This window comes from Epithele typhae, assembly GCF_022376455.1.
Source record: "Epithele typhae strain CBS 203.58 chromosome Unknown BXZ73scaffold_30, whole genome shotgun sequence".
In the NCBI taxonomy this organism is placed as follows: Eukaryota; Fungi; Basidiomycota; class Agaricomycetes; order Polyporales; family Epitheliaceae; genus Epithele; species Epithele typhae.
The window spans coordinates 409,097-428,842 of NW_025954221.1; the positions used below are offsets into that span (position 1 = coordinate 409,097).

Genomic DNA, 19,746 nt, shown 5'->3' on the forward strand with positions numbered 1-19,746 from the left:
ACGCGGTAAGCCTCATCGGGTCCGCGTTATGTAGACGTCGATGACAGCAGCATGCCCCCCACGACATCCGCTTGAGTGGGAACCGAAGTGTAACCTAGACCGGATCCTCGGAGCCAGGCTATGAGTACTTATAAGGATATATAAAGCATCATAGCGCACCATCAATAATTTCTCACGCGTCAGATTGGGTCTGTAGGCGTCTGCAGCGGCCAGAGCCAACCGTTCTGACACTTTCCAACCCAGCAGATGTGCCAAGTTCCAACCGATAAATTGGAAATAGTTGGAACAAGTTGGTAATGAGTGCAGAATTTCCAACAAGAGCCCCGCATTCCAACCAGAGCTTCACTATTCCAACCAGAGCTTCACTATTCCAACCAGAGCTTCACTATTCCAACCAGAGCTTCACTATTCCAACCTAGATATGAGGCGGGAAAATAATGCATTACTAATCAGGAAAAAAGCAGGTTGCTCCAGAGCACTATGTGGGCTATGTAGCATCCGAAGTGCCATAGGAAACCCCCCCCCCGTTTTGGGGTCTCCCATAGTCGCGCGCGGCGTCTACAAAGCGCTCCATAGTACCGCATAGCAGCATGCACCGTCTATGATGTTCGTCCAAAGCTTGTTCAAAGCAGCCCATTGCACTCAGCAAAGCGCACGAATGATTGATATAGCGGTCAAAAAACTGTATTAAGCCTTACAATAGAGTACATGCGACTACTAACATGTAACGACAACGATGGGGAAAGCCGAACCCACCCGTATGGACGCTCTCTACTCGTCCACCGCCTGGCTGACGTACCTCTGCTCCGCACCAGACTCGAAGTCACGGCTGCTCACGACCCGGCCAAATTGCCGGTTCTTGAAGAGCACCTTCTTCGACCGGACGACTCACACCAAGTCGCCGTTCGCCATGACGAAGACGCGGTCAGGCGCGGGGCGCGGGGCGACGAGCCCGTCCGCGCGCGCGCTCCATGATACATGTGATCGACGGGTAGCAGCGATCGACGTAGATGGCCATGCCCTCCTCTGTCGCCGTGCCGGGCTAGGGCTCGCTGGAGGGCGCGATGAACTCGGCGAGGCGGGGAGACTGTTGAAGGCGAGGAAGGTGGGCGCCCCAACGGGCGAGGTGCGCGCAATGGCCCTCGTAGCCGCCCCGGTTGACGTGGAGGGCGAGGAGTCCAGGGAGCTCCGTGTACCGGTCCTTGTTGTCTGTGAACGGGACCGCTAAAAGCGGGGACTCGTTGGCGGGCGCGGGGGAGAAGACGGGGCGTTTATCGTCGAAGGCGAGCTCGACGTGCACAGACCAGCCCAAGTGGGTGAGGATGGGGGAGGAGAGGAGGTCAGAGAGGAGCTGAGCTGGGGGACGCACAAACGGAGACGTACTCACGGTCGAAGATGTTGCTACACTGGTCATCCGCGCCCTTCGTGTAATCTACCCCGCCGTCCATGACGTCGTAAGGTGGCGTGGACTCCAAGTGCTCTCAGCAACAGCCTCGCGGCCGCAGACAGGGAAGAAAGGCTATTTAACCTGGGCGGCTGTCAAGTACCTCGACCACACGACTACAGAGGACACATACCTGCAGCCCTTCGTCACACAAACCCCCGCGCACCTGATCGCGGAGCAGGAGCCGGGGAGTTGGCGACGTAAACCCACGGGAGCTCGTGTCGGACCAATCTGTAAAGGTCCGTAAGCAGCATGAAAAGTGCGAAACCTAGGCATACCCTCGTAGCTGTTGGCAGAGCAGGGTTTTTCTTGAGTTGATTCACCTGGAAGACCTGAGTAAACAGGAGAATGAGGAAATGGGAGATGTAGGGGGAAGAGAAGACGGTGAAAGCATGGTTGGCGCTGGCCGCGGCAGAAGCGCGCATTTGCGCACGGGCCAGGCGTGTGAATCTACAGGCGCCAGTGTCCATTCAGGCCGGGTGATGCTCTCATCGCCCTCGACGCCAAGGCCTCCACGGCGACGGCGGTGACTGCATTCTTTGCGGCGTCCTCTATGGTGAGCTCCGCGAGCGCCTCAGCGAGACAGCGCGAGCACTCGCATTTGAACCTCCAGCCGTGGGCGAGCTCGATGCGACGCGCACACGCGCGCGACGCCCGCGGACTCTTGATTTGACCGAGCGCTGGAGGTCATCAACCCAATCGTGAGCTTGTCGCTGGCCTTGGTCGGGCGTGTGGCGACGAGCTTGAGGTCCGTCGAGCCGGGGGCGAAGATCTGGCAGCCGAACGGGTTGCCGGAATGTGTGAGCCGTATTGATGGATTGTAGAAAGAGAGACATGACACGAGAAGAGGGGAAAAGGGCGCACGTAAGACGAGACGAGGTACAGACCGGCATCGAGCTGGTGCGAGGTGGTCCCCGTGCAGCGCGCAGGCGCACTCTTGGTCCTCAGGGCACTCGGTTGGAGCAGGCTACGAGACAGGACAGTCAGTACACCCACACAAATTAATATGATAGCATTGGTACGAGGGCCATGTCGTGCAACACACCTTGTCCTCCCTGCTGCCATCAGGGTTGTGAAGCTACTGATGCACTTACCGGACGTCTTTCACTCAAAGCTCCAAGGAAGTCTCCGATGGTACGTTTGACATCTTCTCATCGCTTCTGTTAGTGACACCGAAATCTCCTTGAAATATCACTGGACTTCGGAGCGCGCAGTGATCTCCAACTGCCAGAAACGAGTGTCATTCACTCCCAGCTGTCAGTGATATGCTAAGAGGTCTGTTGTGCACGTTATTGATATGTTTACATCTGGTTTGTGTTGGCTGTCATTAGACTCTGCTACGGTATGCTTTGACAGTACTATGGAGTGCTATGGAGTGCGCACCAACGACTTTGGCGCCTATCGAGCCTACATAGTCTGTAGGCTGTGCTCCGTAGCAAATCTTTTTTCCTGATTAGTATCGTAACTACCGAATTGCCACAGGCAGGAGTGGTAAATACGGACATTCACATCTGCGCGCAGGTAGTGCACCACAGGCCGGCCCTGTGGCTACCAGGGGCCCGACGGGGCGTACGTGCTCAGCCGGTTAGTGCGTATCAGGGGTGGCCACTACCCTTGTGGGTAGGGGGAGAGGGTGTGCAAGGGTAGGGGTCGGGGAGGTACTGGCCAACCCTCAGATACCCTCGAGCGGAAGCCGGGCGCGCCTAGTCGAGCGCTGTGTATACGAGAGTCTGGTGAAAGTAAAAGGAATCTAGTCTAACGATAGTGATGTACTTCAACACTGTGTTCGCGTATTATGGTAAAGTAATGTCAGCTACCCCATCTACATCTCCTGCGACAGACTCGAGCGTCCACGGCTCGAGAGAGCCTCGAGCTCGAGCTCGATGTAGACGGTGTTCTCGCCCCCACCCCGCTCCCTGCCGTACGGATGCTCCTCGAGTCCCTCAAGACGTGTGCGCCCCTCAGCGTTTGGATCGCGGAACGCGATGCCGCTGAGGGTCGCGATTGTAAAGTCTGGCATCGTGGGCGAGGCGGCTTGGGCGGCGACCCGGCGAAGGTTGAGGAGAACGCGCGTGCACAGCGAGGCGTGCACCGTGCGGAGCGGCCTGTGGAATGCGAGGTGAGTGGCGGCGGCTCCGTGCGCAACAGAAACAAACACGGGCGCACATCTGCAGGACGGGGCGGAGGGCGGGCTATTGGGGAAGCGGTGCGGGTCAGCACGGCGGTTTTGTGCAGGATGGACGAGAGCCGCCTTACGTTATTCGTGGCCGTCATCGCCAAATTAATGGTGGAGAGGATGAGCATGATGACGTAGTATATAGAGCCTAACACGGCGTAAGCGGATACGTGCGGTCAAAGTCGAGACGCTCACTGTTCCGATACATGGTCTTGACGAGCGGAGACCGGTGTGACCGCGGCATAGACAGGGTAGGGCCCGTTTGCATGCCCCGTTTTCCCCAGCGGAATAGCCGTTGGAGCAGACCCTCTCTCTCCTCGGCGGTCTCCCACTGCCGAAAGAACGTCAACGAGACGATGACTGCAGGAAGAAGCGACGTCAGCATGATTATCATGGAATCAGGGTGCAAATGACGCTTACTAGTTTCGGAGACCAAGAGGCAGATGAAGAACACCCAGGCCGAGCTGATATTGTCCACGCTCGGTACGCATCCGGTAATTTTGATGACGTCGTCACCAGGATCTGGTCTCGTCTACGATATGAGGGGGGAACAGCGCGAGACACCAGAGGGTGCTACTCACATGCGAGAGGGAAGAGTATTCGAATGGATGTTGCAGCAGTTGGGACCTGAGAAGAGTCAGCACGTACACACGAAACTCAGATGCATGGCTCACGACCGTGATGAGAACAAGAGCGCATGCGAGAGCAATCATGAAGGGATGGAAGTTGTAGAGAGCGAGAGTCCGTGCTATCAGGATGACTGTACCGATGATCAACGGGACCCCGGAATGCAGTGGCGACGATGAAACGAGAACGTACACTCCGAGGCAAACGTCCCGCTGGTGTAAGAGACTGGCACGCGGGTCAGTGAGTCGTGCTCAATGTCGGCATGAAGTTCTTTCGCTAACATGCCATGACTTGAAACTCGGCTGTGCACAGCTATGAGGCAATGAGAAGACCGTTGAGTGGATAGTATGGATCGCAGACATACCTTGTGATTGCCAACGTTGCTCAGAGAACCTGCATCGAGATCATTGGGAATAAGACACTGAGCCAAGTGCATGAGTGACGTTAACCTACTCGCGAGCGCGAATGCCGTGTCCACTACAGGTGAGTAACGGTTATGAAAGTAAAGGACCTTCATGAAACTTATGCGGGAAGGCCAAATGTAGGTGATCTGCCGGTGAAAGAGAGCGTTCAATGAGATGGAATTGCCGGACACTCCATGTCTGTCAAAGAGCTCACCTCTTCCTCCATATTCGCGCATATCTCTGCCCACTGCACATGATAGGAACTCGTCGGGATTCATGATCAAATCACGCCCGATCGGGACTCACCGTCCATGTAGCGGCCACGACTGGCGTCCGAGATTCGATGAGCTCCTCATTTGGTCTTCCTTCGCACGATCGTCATTGAGCTCACGTACCAATGCCATACTGTCGTCAGGCGGAGGAAGTGTTAGTCATACAGTAGCGGTTGCGGTCGAGGCTTGCTCACCTTGACCAACTTCAAATCCGCTAACTGATCGCCACCCGCCTCCGCAATCTCCTTCAAGACCGACATGACCGCCTTCCTCTAGAAAGCCTCGCCTCCACCTTCCCGCCTGTTACCGAGCGACCTTGAGGGAGAACCAAACCGCGCAGGGAGCCAGCGCAGCACCAAGGGTAGCGGATCGGGGGTGGGAGAGTGGAAACGGGTGCGGGGGGAAGCACACGCGGTAAGCCTCATCGTGTCCGCGTTATGTAGACGTCGATGACAGCAGCATGCCCCCCCACGACATCCGCTTCAGTGGGAACCGAAGTGTAACCCAGACCGGATCCTCGGAGCCAGGCTATGAGTACTTATAAGGATAATGCATCATAGCGCACCGTCATATGTTCAGCCCGGGGCGTCTGGATTATAGCTAGTACCTATAGGTATATACAATGGTCGAGTGGACAGACGATTAGAGTCAGCCTGGGAATGTTGGACGAAAGATTCGTAGTACTGACCAAGTGACGTAAGAGTGGAAGGACGAAGTACGGCAAGGCGCCATCCAGTTAGAGCGGGCTCCGCCACGGCGTCACCACATGCGCGGATTCGTGAGTACTGTACCAATCCAAACAATTTGATAGGTCACGGTCACAAGCTCTAGATCTTCCAGTGTGCGAAATTGGGCGCTTGTAATGCGTCACCAAGCTAGCTCACATGTCGAATGTCGCAGACGTAGCCCGGCGAGAAACTCAAGGAGAAACTGCCTGCAATACAGATGAATCGCCCGCGCGACTCGAGCGTTTGCTGCATTTTTTGAAAAGGAGAGATAGCTTGGTCGACGTGCACTAGAAGAAAAATGGAGTGACACTCGGGCGCCCACTGTGTGACGGTCGCGCGCGGAGCGGAAGGGCGAAAACGGGGAAAAGAGCTGTGTTGCTCGCTAGCGTAAGACAGTGCGAATGCGGAGACTAAGTACTACTGTAGATAGGAGATGTGGAGCTCCAATAAGGACGCTGTCATGGGCGCGGCGAGAATGAGTAATGCGGAGTATAAAGTGTTAGAATGTAGCGTAGCCAAGCCCATGACACACTGGCCCTGGAGGCCCCGGTTCAGACTTGATGCCGGGCCGCTGCGCGGGCGACTCAACTCGTGTAAACCGTGTTTAAATACCGATAGACCAATATCGGTAGGCTGTTGCCGTACAGGAGCGCGAGTGGGGTCATGTTCAGTTGTAGAGCGGGGGTCAGCGCCGTGTGGCGCCCTCGTACACCACCGTACGGCGCGATGCGCGCGACATCTGCTTGCGCGCCCCGTGAGCATCGCGATGGCCCGCGCGCTGCGACGTAGTACTAGTACTTACCGTGCCATGATCAACGAAGTGGCTGGGTGGCAACAATAGTCTGTGATATCCACAAATCAATGCCACGCGTGTAGAAAGACCCGAGCCTCAGAGACATGCACACGAAACACTGTAACTCCCGTATAGCATAGTAACGTCAGCTACCCCATGCCCTCAGTCCTGCGATATCAAGCGCCTATGGCTCGAGACAGCCCCGAGCTCGAGCTCGACGCGGGCGGTGTCGCTCCCACCCCGCTCGCCGCCGTCACGCGGGTGCTCCTCAAGCCCTTCAAGATGTGTACGCCCCTCCGCGTCTATATTTGAGTAATTAACTTCCAGCTACTCCATGTACATGTCCTGCGACAGATCTGTCGAACGCCCACGACTCGAGAGAGGCTCGAGCTCGAGCTCGACGTGGACGGCGTCGTCGCTCCCACCCCGGTGCGTGTGCTCCTCAAGTCCCTCAAGACGTGTGCGCCCGTCCGCGTTGGGATCGCGGAACGAGAGGCCGCTGAGGGTCGCGACTGTAAAGTCTGGCATCGTGCGCGAGGCGCCTTGGGCGGCGACCTGGCGGAGGTTGAGGAGGACGCGCGTGCACAGCGCGGAGTGTACCGCGCGGAACGGCCTGTGGAGCTCGGGGTGAGTGACGGCGGCTCCGTGCGCAACAGAAGTAAACACGAGCGCACATCTGGATGACAGGGCGGAGGGCGGGCTGTTGGGGGAGTGGTTGAGGTCAGCGCGGCGGTTTTGTGCAGGGTGGACGAGAGTCGCCTTACGCCAGCCTTGTTCGTCGCCACCAGATTGATGATAGAGAGGGTTAGCATGATGACGTAGTATATAGAGCCTAACACGGCGTAAGCGGATACGTGCGGTCAAAGTCGAGACGCTCACTGTTCCGATACATGGTCTTGACGAGCGGAGACCGGTGTGACCGCGGCATAGACAGGGTGGAGTCTGTTTGTGTGTCCGGTCCACCCCAGCGGAATAGCCGTCGGAGCAGCCCCTCTCTCTCCGTGCCGGTCTGCCACTGTCGAAAGAATGTCAACAAGACGATGACTGCGGGAAGAAGCGACGTAAGCGTGGCTATCATAGGATCACAGTGCACATGACGCTTACTTGTTTCGGAAATGAAGAGGCAGATGTAGAATATCCAGGCCGAGCCGATATCGTCCACGCTTGGTACGCATCCGGTAATTTTGATGATGTCGTCACCAGGATCTGGTCTCGTCAACGATATGAGGGCGGAACAGAGCAAGACACCAGACGGCGCTACTCACATGCGAGAGGGAAGAGAAATCGAATGGACTCTATAGTAGTTGGGACCTGAGCAGCGTCAGCACGTACACACGAAACTCAGATGCGTAACTCACGACCGTGAGGAGAACAAGAGCGCATGCGAGAGCAATCATGAAGGGATGGAAGTTGTAGAGAGCGAGAGTCCGTGCTATCAGGATGACTGTGCCGATGGTCAATGGGACCCCGGAAAGCAGTGGTGACAATGAAACGAGAACGTACATTCCGAGGCAAATGTCCCGGTGGCGTAAAAGACTGGCACGCAGGTCAGTGAGTCGTGTTTGTCGGCATGAAGTTCTGCTGCTCACATGCCAAGACTGTAAACTCGGCTGTACACAGCTATGAGGCAATGAGAAGACCGTTGAGTGGATAGTATGGATCGCAGACATACCCTGTGATTGCCAACGTTGCTCAGAGAACCTGCATCGAGATCATTGGGAGTAAGACACTGAGCCAAGTGCATGAGTGACGTTGACCTACTCGCGAGCGCAAATGTCGTGTCCACTACAGGCGAGTAACGATTATAAAAGTAAAGGACCTTCATGAAACTTATGCGGGAAGGCCAAATGTAGGTGATCTGCCGGTCAAGGAACGCATTCAATGAGATGGAATTGCATGTCTGTCAAAGAGAGAGCTCACCTCTTCCTCCATTTTCACGCATATCTCTGCCCACTGCACATGATATGAACTTGTCGGAATTCACGATCAAATCACGCCCGATCGGGACTCACAGTCCATGTAGCGGCCACAACTAGCGTCCGAGATTCAATGAGCTTCTCACTTGGACTTCCTTCGGGCGATCACCGACGAGCTCACGTACCAATGGCATACTGTTGTCAGGCGAAAGAACCGTTAGTCGCACAGGAGAGGTTACTGTGACTGGGACTTGCTCACCTTGACCAACCTCAATTCTTCCAACTGATCGCCACCCGCCTCCGCAATTTCCTTCAAGACCGACATGACCGCCTTCTCCTGAACAGCCCGGCCTCCACCTTCCCGCCTGTTACCGAGCGACCTTGAGGGAGAACCAAACCGCGCAGGCAGCCAGGGCAGCGCCAAGGGCAGCGCTGAGCGGATCGGGGGCGGGAGAGTGGAAACGGGTGCTGGAGGAGTACAGCCTGTGAGCCTCATCGTGCCCGCGTTATGTACACATCAATGACAGCAGCCTGCCGCCCCACGACGACCGCTTAAGGGGGAACCGAAGTGTGACCCAGACGCGATCCCCAGACCCGCGTTAGGGGTAGAATCTAAAAGTACCATGGGACACTGTCATGGGCCAGCTCAGGGTGTACGGATTACAGCCAACTACACGGGTCTAGTGCGACGGATGGTCAGAGTCAGCCTGCGTGGAGATGGTTGAATTGTAGTACTGACCAAAGTAACGTAAGTAGCGAAGGACGATTGGTAGTAGCCGGGGAAGCGAAGCTGCAGGCAGGCACCATCCAGTTAGAGCGGGCTCCGCCACGGCGTCACCGTGCGCGGATCCAACACGATTTTCGTTTCCGTGGGCGGCGAGCGCCGAAGTGTCGGGGAAGTGCCGTCGGCACCAAAGTTAAGCACTTGTGGCCGTAGCTCCCCTCAGCGTGCCCTGGTGACTTGTGAGGACCGCTGCCGTGTCTGACGAGGTGTGTTGGCAGAGGCGGCGCCCGTGCGCAGGCACAGCAGAAGAGAAGAAGAGGCGCGTCTCTTCAGCATTTGAGAGACGCTGTGGGAGTGACGGCAATTGTGAAATTTCAAATCGAGTCTGGAGGAAGTGCGCAAGCCATGGCCATGGCCAGGCCCGAGAGCATATGAGATCTGAGATCTGAAGCTAAGCTTGAAAGCTCAGTGAAGATTGCGTGGCGTTGAGGGATTTTCCCATGCGGCTGACGCCCGTGACGCGCGCGAGTTCGAACCCCCGCTGTGCACGTCGTGGATGGCTTCTCGACGTCATGCAGTATGCATCCATCGTCTCGCGCGCTGACCTGCAGCATAATCCCCGTCTTTCTAATTTGATACCCTCCCACGACCCCCGGTGGAGTGCGAAGGATTCGCAAGGATTTCGACTCGCTGACACATCGAGTTTGAAATGCCGGCGAATTGCGCCATTGGTATACATATCCATCCCTTGAACGTCTCTTCTCCTCATCTCCTCCCCTCTGCAAGAAGATATCCACTTCTATTCCCTGTTCCAACAATTTCTCTCTTTGTCTTCGGTTCTGAAAAGCCGTCCACAAACGACCTACAGTTCGATGACGTCATTATTGTCCCGCACTCCTTTCCGGCTGACACACCCATTTCCCGGTGCAGCGAGGGGTCTTGCTCGTTCCTCCACAAGTGGTCCTGCTCCCATGTCGAAACATCAGTACTCCACCGCCACCTCTCCGTCGAGCACGCCGCTCCAGCTATACACTGCGGGCACTCCAAACGGGCGCAAGACCCACATCTTCCTGGAAGAGCTGAAGGCCCAATACGGTCTCACTTACGAGTACGCCCTGCTCCTCCACTTGGCCTCGTTTATCTCAGCACTTCTTACTGGGTTCCTGCAGCGTACACCCCATCAGCCTCGGCAAGAACGAGCAGAAGGAGCCGTGGTACCTCAAGCTGAACCCGAACGGCCGCATCCCGACCCTCGTCGACCCGAACCGCGGCGGCTTTGCCGTCTTCGAGAGCGCCGCGATCCTGCTCTACCTCGAGCAGCATTACGACACGACGACCAAGTTCGCGTTCGACCCCGCCACGCGCGCGGACGACTGGAGCGAGATGCTCCAGTGGATCTTCTTCGCCGTGAGTGGGCTCGCTTCGAAGCGTTCAACGCCGTTACTGACCACTCGCACTTCCGTCCGTTCGCCTCTGCAGCACGGCGGTCTTGGTCCGATGCAAGGCCAGGGTATGTCTTGATCGCCTTTTCGCCCGTTCGCCCACTGACGATCGCCTCGTGATCCGCGGTCGCGCAGCCGGGCACTTCCTCAACGCCGCACCTGAAGACATCCCGTACGCGAAGAAGCGTGAGTCCGGGCTCTGCAGTCGCGAAGCACGGGCGCCGCACGCTGACCGGCACCCGTTGGCGTTCCGCAGGCTACGTCGACGAGACGCGCCGCCTGTTCGGCGTGCTCCAGCTCCGCCTGGCTGGCCGCGACTGGCTCGCGGGACCCGCGCGGGGCACGTATAGTCTTGCCGACATGAACGCGTTCCCGTGGTGTGTTTGCTTTGCTGGCTTGTCCTTGTACAGGGGGTGACGCTCTTGTATTTTTTTGCATCGCAGGGTGAACGGCCACGCATTCACCGGGGTTGAGACCCTGGACGAGTTCCCAGATGTCAAGGTGGGCCGTACTTGTCTGATGGTTGTCGTTGTCCGCTGACGCTTTTCTTCGCTCGGGTAGGCTTGGACCGAGCGGATGAAGGAACGTCCCGCCGTCAAGTCGGGTCTCCAGATCCCGTGAGTATAATAGGAGTGAGGTTTTGACGAAACCCGTCGTTCCTGTCATGTAGAGCGCGGGCCCCGCAAATTAAACGGAAATCCGGGCCGGGAGGTTGTTTGAGCACCAGTACTTATGAATTTGAAATGCTTCCTGGCGGCCTGCAAAGGTCGTCTTTGGAACCGGTGCGGACGTAGTCAACCCTACATCGCTGGATGGTCAGCTCGGAGCGCTCCCCGCACGTCCATGTGTATACAGGGATATGCCTTCAGCGGGATGTATGCGCGTTGATTCGGCGAACTTCTCTGGCGTGTTGTCGTACCGTTTGGGTTTTGAAGAGGTGGGCTGTGCCGTGGTCAGCGGTGAGTGACAACAAGTGAGTAGAGGCGGGAGAAGGAGGACGTTCACCGACCCATGCTATCGTGCCAAAATCAGCGCTAGCTCGATTTGGAGGAGCGGTATGGGGGCCGTGGCCGCCACTGGAGGAGAGAGAGGCTGGGCGAGACAGAGAGGCGCTGGGGGCTGGTTATATACCTGCGCGCGAACAAAAGGCCGGAACAACCGATGCGCGCAGCGATCACAACGGCAGCCAGAAGTCCTTTGTGGGTGTGTACCTATCGCCATCACGGTGGTTCTGACAGAGGCTGGAACAAGGGGATATGTGGGTCCATGGGAACACGCGCCGGCCGGTGGCGCGCCCTATCAGCCACGGCGTTCGGTTTCTTGTCCCGTTGTCGATACCTGCTCTTGTCTCAGTGTGAGGACTGCTTCGAGCTTCTTTGATCATCGATGCGGGGTCCTGGATGGGCGAGGCTGAGTGCTTGGACACTAGACCGAAGAGGTCAGCCGCGTGGCCGCCAGGAACCACGCAGGGGCCCTTCAGGCCGCAGGGCTCAGGCCGCAGGTCTCCCATGACCTTCTGTGGTTCATCGATTACGTAGAAGCAGGCCCGTGCACGGCCGTCCGCGTGAAGGCCCAGAGCAAGAAGACGCACCCGCCATCAGGAAGTGCGGACGCGGAGAGGTTCACGCCCGCGCCCACGAAGCCAACCGTATGTCGGCTGGGGACCTCGTTCCGAGGATGCCCATCTTAGACAGCCGTGTCAACGATTTGGCTGATTGGCCAGGAATGGGTTGAGAGGGGCCGCGAATGGGCTGACGTATGCGGCGAAAACATCCGGGTCTCTGTTCTGTTGTGGGCTATCATCGTCTGAGAGAGTGCAGTGTCCGTGACGATTTTCTCGCGCTGTGAGCGCGCAAAGGTGGCGAACGGCTGCATAGGCTATCGTAGGGATACATTGGAATTCGCTACAGGATTCTCTGGGGACGTGACGTCAACGACTTGGCTCGAAAGATAGCAGTGAAAGAACCCACGCTCGTACATACCGCTCAGATCACTTTCGTGGCAGTCCAGAACGCGGCGTGGTAGATGTAGCCCAGCATGCTGTGCGCGTTGTTTGTGTACGTCGTGTCAATCGTGCGCTCGTTCTGCAGCAAAGAAGCGCCTTGGTCAGCCGCTGCGCCTTATCGTATCAGCCGATCGACGAAAGCCTACGGAAATTTCAAACCCGATCTTGCGCGCGAGCTCCTTGATCTCCTCGAGCGTAAGCTCCACCGACGGGTCGTTCGTGTTGTTGTTCTCCCAGTGCCAGAGCAGCGGGCCAAGGTTGATCCACACCCCGCCCGGGGCGAGGATGTGGTGGATGATGCGCAGGTAGTTCACGACGTTCTTCGCCTGGGCGCAGTCGAAAGTCAGCGCGAGGCTGACCCACACGAGACGAGCGACAGGCGGGTGACGCACCGTGTCGATGAAGAAGCACGTCATGACGGCGTCCCAGTGGCCCTCCTCGGGCTCGTCGCTGCCCGGGCTCTTCTTGCCGTAGATCTCCTCAAAGTCTCCGGCGACAAGTGAGAAGTCCGTGTCTGGGGTGAGCGAGGATGGCAAGACGTCGGGAATCTTGATGGGGCGAAGGAGAGCGGCGCGGTCTGGTATGTTGGAGAACGAGTGGACATATGGGTAGATTGTGTGCTTCTCGATCTGGTCCGTCCTGAGGAGAGACGTGTGAGTCATGCTCGGGGGCATCGGGAGAGAAAATGGAACCTGTTGAGCATGTAGAACGAAGTGAGGAGCATATAGTGCGAGAATTCGTTCCCCTGGCACCCGAAACCTGTCCCGATGGTGCAGATCAGTGAGTGTATGCGCAGCAGATCGCGCGGTACAGACCGAGATTTGCAACGTCCCATGCAAGTCGACCAAGACCAGAGCCGGGCACGAGAACGCGGAAGTTCCCTCTGAAGGGCTGAGCGCATCAGAGCAGGGTTCTGAGCAGGAGATATAAGACTGACCTCTCTTCCTGCGGGATGTCCGAGAAGTGCTGGAGAAGTGCATCTTTCATGGGCTCGTAGCACGCATCGCGTTCGATCTTACCCTGTAAATTTATGATTAGCGCGTATAACCAGAGTAAAGTGCATTCATAAACCTCCGCGCTCCAATCTCGGACGAGCTGCTTGAGGGTACTGCGAAGCTTCTCCATATCGTGTTCTGACGGTTTGAACTCCGCTTTCCGCACATTTGGGCCACTCGGCGGCTCGCCATGGGAGTGGCCATGAGAGTGCGAGTGGCCTCCATGGTCGTGATCGTGGTCGTGTGTGCGAGAGTGAGAATGGGAGTGTTCGTGGCTGTGGCCATGGCCATGTGGGGGACCTGAAATTTCTGCGGTTATTAAGCGCCTGTGGCCAGGGCAGGCGGATGCGAGTACTTTGCGACGGTTGCGACAGTTGGGTGTGATCGCTGTCATCCACGTCCCCCTGGTCGTTCCCCCGCATCTCAGGGTCGTCCTCGTTGAATTCGTCTTCGGCATCTCCGGGCCCTTGGCTGAAGATCTCGGGGCTGGCAATGACGGCATCCAGGAACTGGGCGTTGGCAAGGATTGCATTGTCCGTGTCCGTGATGCGTTGTTTGTACGGCAACAAGCTGAGCAGTTCCCGGTCCGCTAGCGGTAGGGTGTGTATGTCTTTTCGCCGCCTGTTGTTTGCGTTTAGCTGGCGTGAATTTGGTGAGCGTTCGCGTTCGGAAGGCGGTGGAGGAAAGGCGCACGGAATACGGGCCGTACTGCTTGAACGTCGTGACGACGTTGGCGAGATGAACTTCCTCGTCGTCGGCCTGTTGCTTAGTGAGCGGCATCGTGGTTCGGTGGTGAGGCGAGTCGGACGGGCGGCAACAAGAAAGGAAAGCAAGACGCGCGGAGTGGTGAGCGTGCCGTGTGCGCGAGGCGCGCCCTGAATGGGCTCGGAACGAGGCAGCCGGCACACGCGTGGGGGAGATGGATCAGGCGAGCCAAGTTCTGCCACAGGCGCGAGGGCTGAATGTGTCGCAGATTCCGCCGTCGATCGTCGTATAAGACGGCGAGATAGTGGCCAGCCGCCCGGTCACGCTTGCGGCTCGACCTCCCCCTTTATCTGCCCCGGGCCCGCGACTCCTTTCGTCCCCGCGCCATCCTTCCGAGTGACCACCATGCAGTCCCCAATCACCCCTTCCACATCGTCCCAGGCGCGCGCCCCGTCCCCGACGAGTTGAGCGCCCCCGCCGACTACACCCGGATCAACCTCTCCGCGCTCGCCGCCTTCTGTTCCGACCAGAGGGCCGAGCTCCTCATTGTACGTCCTCCCTGCTTTCCTCCGTCCCTGCCTCCCACCAACGCACGCGCTTTCTCTCTGCGCGACAGAAATGGAAGACCCGAGAGACAATCTTTCAGCTCAGACACACGCATGGTGAAAATGGCAATGTCTTCGAGTGAGTGTCGTCTCTCTGCCGCCCATTAGCGCATATACCCTCCTCGTGACGCAGTGAGGTCGTGGCTAGTGAGATGGAAACACCCTTGTTCATGGAGGTAGTGTGTGTCCTGACCGCGTTGGATACCTGAGTTGTGTTTGAAGCAGGAAGGTCGTCACACTCCCGTCACCTCCGCGACAAAGACGGGCGCTGCACTCTTTGTGATCCACGGTTCCTGTCGCCTGGCCCTCCACCTTTAACATTTGTCTTGAGCATGGCCATTCAGGGGAAGAGGGAAGGGTATATTCACTAAGACCGCCACGCGTCGTTATGCGCGACACAACCTGTCCCGCAGGTCAATCTAACGCACTCGCTCACCATGATTTCTCTCCAGCCCGGGGTTCCCCCTCCCCTCGCCTTCCAAAAGGACCAATGGACCCCCATGCTCCAGCCAGGAGGTTTCGTCTTCCCGCCCGGTTTCCTCCCCACCCCCCTGCCCTCGATGTCGATGTCGATGTCGATGCCCTCTTCGCACCCCATGACTCCGTCCCAAAACAGCAGCGACCGCCCGCGTCGCCGTGCGCAAGTGAATGCCGAAGCCAGCGGAAGCCGGACCTACTCCGGGTCGCGCGAGTCCTCTCCCGAGTCCGCGCCGTGCGAAGACGAAGAAGACGACTTCGCGGATGGGGAAAGCACCGGGACTGGCCGAGGGAGGGCAGGGACGACTCCGCCGGCCTCCCCGGCCCGGGCGAAGCCAGAGCCCATCCCGCGTGCCCAGGACCGCGCGGGCGGGCCCGTCATCCGCAACGGCATGAAGGTCCGCGCGGTGAAGGCCGAAAAGGTCGTCAAGGCGGAGAAGAACGTCAAGACGGAGAAGAGCGTGAAGGCCGAAAAGGCAGTAAAGGCGGAGAAGAGGTGCGTTCCTTCGTCCTCGGTGCGCATCGGGGCCCGTCGGCTGACTCCTCGGCGTGTTTTGCAGGAAGGCGGTCCTGGTCCCCGAGATGGAGACAAGGCCAATCACCAACCAGCGGCACTCCACGACGTGGTACTTCACACGGTCTGTAGACCGCATCCAGCGGCCCCCGCATATAGAGGGCCTCCGCCAGGCGCACCTCTACGTACACCACTACGGCGAAAACAAGCGGCAGATGTGGATATGGGACAAGGAGGACGGGCTGGAGGGCCCCGACGGACCCGTATATCTCTGGCGAACGGTCCACCCGGGGAGCACCCACCCAAAGAAACAGCTCGCGGATACCCATACGCTGCTCGTCAACGACCAGGGCAACCCGGCGTGGGTCACGAACATGCATTACCGCAAGTGCGTGATCGACAAAGCGCAAGCGCGCAGAATCGAGCGTCTCAACGCGCGAGAATGATTTCCTTGCCCACACACGATGCCAGACTCCCGTCTCCGTCCCCGTTCCTCTCTTGCATCCCCTCTTCTCATCCCCATTGTGTCTGCGGTGTCTGTTCTTGCTCCTGGTTGATACATCATCACAGGAAACCACGCGAGCGTTGTACATCTATGCGAATATGTTGCGATCTATGTCCCTGACTTTATTATGCTTCATCTACGTCGTATCGTGCCTCGCGTCTTTTCAAATCTACGTCTCACTACTCCTGCCTCCATACTCTTACTTAACGCCTGCATCTGTCCGCCGAACCCTTAACGCACATATTGAGACTTAACGTCTCGCCGCTCTTTTGTCATTGCTTGAATGTTCGATGGCTAATTGCGCGGCACGGTACAAAGAAGCAACCGATCATAGCAGCAGCGCACTTCGTGCCGATCGGATGGTGCACTCTTCCACAGCCGGCACCATCCTGGCCTGACATGGAGACCAGGGCAGCAACGGTGCCCTCGGTGAATGTCCGCGCGTTCGCGAGTAACATTCTTTCGTCCTTTTCTGCCGGCTTTCGCTCACCCAATGTTGTCTGTTTCCCTACGCGACATGGGCAGTCGATCGAGCTCGTCGGGCGTCGGGCGTGCTTCAGCAGCGTCCACGCTGGATCTCCTCGCCACGTAGTGTCCTGTACATGTGCAGGTCGCGGGCCGCCTGTAAGGCAGGAGCAATGATTTGGTTTATAGTACATCACACGAATCACACAGAAGCACGACGTCGCAGACATTTCCTTCCCGACATAGTACAACTCCGCCCAACGTCGTGGCGTCGAGCATCGTTTCAACGCGCTCAGCCTTGATTGAGCCGCTGCGCGAACTCGTCCACGATCAGCGTGGCGGCGTGGGGCGTCCGCGGCGTGATCCTGCACCGGCAGTCCTCCGGCCACCTGGGCCCGATCGCGCAGGTCAGAGACGAACGACGACAGGATGCACGAAAGGACAGCACGCACGAAACGAAGCCGTTGACCATCCTCGGCTCGATCGCGACCTCGCGCCCGTCCTCGTCCACGGGCGGGCGGATGTCGAAGACGTGGATGATGTGCGCCATGGTGAGGAAGATGTCGCTCTCGGCGTAGTGTCTCCCGGGGCAGATGCTGGCGTTCGAGGTCGTCGTCAGCATGCAGGTCGGGCGATGGGGCGTGACTCGCGCGACCGACCGTCTTCCGAAACCGAACACGAAGTCGTTCGGGTTCCTGACTTCGGGATCTAGCTTTCCGTCGCGCAGGAACCTCTCTGGGGCGAAGGACGCCGGCTCGTGGTACGTGTTTGGGTCGTGCATGCATGCCCTGTAGACGTCGCGATCTGTCCATGAGAGTCTTCATACAAAGGACCTGCTGACTACGGCGTACCAGATGTTGGCTAGAATCATTGTGCCGGCGGGCACAAAGTAGTCCCCGAACTGCTCGTCTTCGGTTGTGTTGTGGGCGAGGCCCAGTGGAACCACCTGCATCCAGCGGAGGGTTTCAAGGTACATCGCGTACACGTACGGCAAAGCGTCACGGTCTTCGAGGTCTGGGAGGCGCGTCGGTCCAACGACCGCATCTGTCTCGGCGTGGGCGCGTTTGAGGACGTCGGGGTTGAGAGACATTGCAAGGACAAATGTCTTAAGGACCGCGCAAGTCTGCATCGACAATTTAGTGCCCTGTCAGTGATCACGATATGGTGAGCTACTCACTGTGTCTGATCCCGCTGCAATGAGGCGAGCGAGTCCTTCAGCGTCGATTCAGAGTGAGAAGAGAACACACGCACCCGCAAAGGTGACTGCAGTGACACCTCTCGCCACCCTATCGCCTACGGGGTTGACCGTTGGATCATAGATGTTGTCGTCCGGCTTGCTCGTGAACTGGGAGAGCATATCCGACAGGATGCAGTCACCCATGTCTCCACGCATCTGTATCAGGGGTGAAAACTTTGAGGATGAGGGTCCGGATACGCCACAGAAAGATATTCACCGCGGCCGCTTTGTGAAGGGAGTAAGGCATATCGTACATGCGGGCCGTCTGCTCGCGGAGTCGTGAAAAGCGCTTTTGAGAAGGGAAGAAGGGGGGCAGGAAACGGAGGATGGGGATGACGTCCACGAGGAATCTTCCCGGGACGAGGGACTCGCGGCCCGATTCGAGCCCTTTGTCGATCGTCATGAGACTCTCGTCGTTTTCGTATTTGGCGTCAAGGCCGTATACGACCTTCATCAGCGTCGCGCCGACCGAACTGTAGGGAGAGATCAGCGAGTTCCTTGATTAGACAGGGACACATCCACCCACTCTTGGAAGTGTTCTTCGAACCGGTCCGGAGCCTCAAGAAGCTTGTGGAGGGTTATACGCGACGACGTCTGTATTGCGGGGATGTACTTCGTGACTGCAGTGGGGGTGAAGTACTGCCACATCGTGCGTCGATGCAGCCTCCACTCGGGCCCGTACGGCATGAACGCGAATAGTCCGGTCAAGTCGAGACTGAGGTACAAAGCAATTTCAGAACTTGAAAGACAGCCAATATGGGAACATACAGCTCCTGGCTTGCCGAGCGTGGCCTACTTGACGTGGTGGCCGAGTGGCCGTCTAGATACTGGGAGATATCGTTGGCGGAGTTGAGGACCACCACCGGACTGCCCATTATCGTCATGCCTAAAATGTCGCCTGCCATTGTGAGTTAGCCATCCAGAAAATCAGAGTCTGCAATCGCATCGCAGACTCACCATACTTGTGGCATAGCTCTCGCAGACCCTCCCATGGCCGAACCATTGGCATATCGAGTAGGTTTCCAATAAAAGGTAATCCTGGAGGGCCTGGTGGGAAGGGTCGGCCGCGGGATCGTCGCCTCCACGAGAAGACCGAGCGAAGGTATGAGGCAATCGCCGCTGTTGCAATCAGGGCGGAGACGGTCGACAGCACGGGGAGCCGAGAGAAGTACACCCGTTGCCGCCATGCCTGGTGACGAGGGGCTGAAAAGCGCAGGAAATGGTCTGGAGCTTATATGGCCGAATATCCGAGGCTCGACGCGGTCGAAACCGACGGCATTGAGAAGATCCGTACGGTGTGAACCCTAGAGATAAACCAGAGTGGCATCTGCTGACATAGGCACGACGGGAAAAGCCCGATGAGTTTCCCACCGCCTGGATGACATTAACATATGGGGCTCACCTGTCGCCGCCTTTCGTGCGCTGCTGGCATCCAAGATGGAATGAAATCGTCATGTGGCGATGATCCATCGCATATGGCGAGAGTTGCGCGGTTCATGCGGGGTTAACGTCTTCTCACCAGGGTACAGCCGTTCAAACCTGGCTGGAGCTATCAAGGCAATCAAGGGCGGCGTAGCTCGGGTCCCGACGGCCGTGATTGAGCGGGCTCACGGCTGCACGTAAAGCCGTCTTTGAAGAGAGACTAAAGTGAGGAAGATGGTGTACATTAAGCTCGCAGAGGACTATGAGAGGGCTGTGGATGACTCACCAGA

General features: G+C 57.7%; 6 protein-coding genes across 6 annotated transcripts; 2 read left to right on the forward strand and 4 right to left on the reverse strand.

Moving 5' to 3' along the window:
- Nucleotides 1-1,042: 1,042 nt before the first annotated feature.
- BXZ73DRAFT_102269 (uncharacterized protein) lies at nucleotides 1,043-5,183 on the reverse strand (the record flags this gene model as incomplete). The annotated part of the gene is made up of 19 exons (XM_048015172.1): nucleotides 1,043-1,356; nucleotides 1,388-1,469; nucleotides 2,088-2,216; nucleotides 2,309-2,411; nucleotides 3,271-3,549; nucleotides 3,611-3,636; nucleotides 3,701-3,768; nucleotides 3,816-3,980; nucleotides 4,041-4,142; nucleotides 4,202-4,247; nucleotides 4,295-4,380; nucleotides 4,440-4,472; nucleotides 4,529-4,559; nucleotides 4,612-4,640; nucleotides 4,701-4,797; nucleotides 4,866-4,898; nucleotides 4,958-4,977; nucleotides 5,047-5,056; nucleotides 5,118-5,183. 19 exons carry the CDS (start codon nucleotides 5,181-5,183, stop codon nucleotides 1,043-1,045), a joined length of 1,719 nt encoding a protein of 572 aa, XP_047877107.1.
- A 1,588-nt stretch (nucleotides 5,184-6,771) lies between these two features.
- Nucleotides 6,772-8,685, reverse strand: BXZ73DRAFT_102270 (uncharacterized protein; the record flags this gene model as incomplete). The annotated part of the gene is made up of 15 exons (XM_048015173.1): nucleotides 6,772-7,057; nucleotides 7,119-7,144; nucleotides 7,209-7,276; nucleotides 7,324-7,488; nucleotides 7,549-7,650; nucleotides 7,710-7,755; nucleotides 7,803-7,888; nucleotides 7,948-7,980; nucleotides 8,034-8,064; nucleotides 8,117-8,145; nucleotides 8,206-8,302; nucleotides 8,365-8,397; nucleotides 8,457-8,476; nucleotides 8,546-8,555; nucleotides 8,620-8,685. 15 exons carry the CDS (start codon nucleotides 8,683-8,685, stop codon nucleotides 6,772-6,774), a joined length of 1,098 nt encoding a protein of 365 aa, XP_047877108.1.
- A 1,370-nt stretch (nucleotides 8,686-10,055) lies between these two features.
- On the forward strand, nucleotides 10,056-11,147 carry BXZ73DRAFT_48238 (glutathione S-transferase C-terminal-like protein; the record flags this gene model as incomplete). Its single annotated transcript, XM_048020016.1, has 7 exons — nucleotides 10,056-10,192; nucleotides 10,254-10,491; nucleotides 10,564-10,594; nucleotides 10,662-10,712; nucleotides 10,783-10,903; nucleotides 10,970-11,027; nucleotides 11,088-11,147. 7 exons carry the CDS (start codon nucleotides 10,056-10,058, stop codon nucleotides 11,145-11,147), a joined length of 696 nt encoding a protein of 231 aa, XP_047877109.1.
- A 1,364-nt stretch (nucleotides 11,148-12,511) lies between these two features.
- Nucleotides 12,512-14,306, reverse strand: BXZ73DRAFT_78260 (N2227-domain-containing protein; the record flags this gene model as incomplete). The annotated part of the gene is made up of 9 exons (XM_048022843.1): nucleotides 12,512-12,610; nucleotides 12,678-12,857; nucleotides 12,924-13,170; nucleotides 13,224-13,290; nucleotides 13,347-13,414; nucleotides 13,469-13,551; nucleotides 13,603-13,745; nucleotides 13,882-14,164; nucleotides 14,220-14,306. The coding sequence occupies 9 exons, from the start codon at nucleotides 14,304-14,306 to the stop codon at nucleotides 12,512-12,514; spliced, it is 1,257 nt and encodes a 418-aa protein (XP_047877110.1).
- Nucleotides 14,307-15,273: 967 nt separating this feature from the next.
- BXZ73DRAFT_102273 (uncharacterized protein) lies at nucleotides 15,274-16,273 on the forward strand (the record flags this gene model as incomplete). Its single annotated transcript, XM_048015174.1, has 2 exons — nucleotides 15,274-15,809; nucleotides 15,874-16,273. The coding sequence occupies 2 exons, from the start codon at nucleotides 15,274-15,276 to the stop codon at nucleotides 16,271-16,273; spliced, it is 936 nt and encodes a 311-aa protein (XP_047877111.1).
- Nucleotides 16,274-17,089: 816 nt separating this feature from the next.
- On the reverse strand, nucleotides 17,090-19,043 carry BXZ73DRAFT_102274 (cytochrome P450; the record flags this gene model as incomplete). Its single annotated transcript, XM_048015175.1, has 10 exons — nucleotides 17,090-17,186; nucleotides 17,250-17,393; nucleotides 17,457-17,585; nucleotides 17,649-17,920; nucleotides 17,975-17,988; nucleotides 18,049-18,190; nucleotides 18,252-18,507; nucleotides 18,561-18,749; nucleotides 18,803-18,932; nucleotides 18,992-19,043. 10 exons carry the CDS (start codon nucleotides 19,041-19,043, stop codon nucleotides 17,090-17,092), a joined length of 1,425 nt encoding a protein of 474 aa, XP_047877112.1.
- Nucleotides 19,044-19,746: the final 703 nt, after the last annotated feature.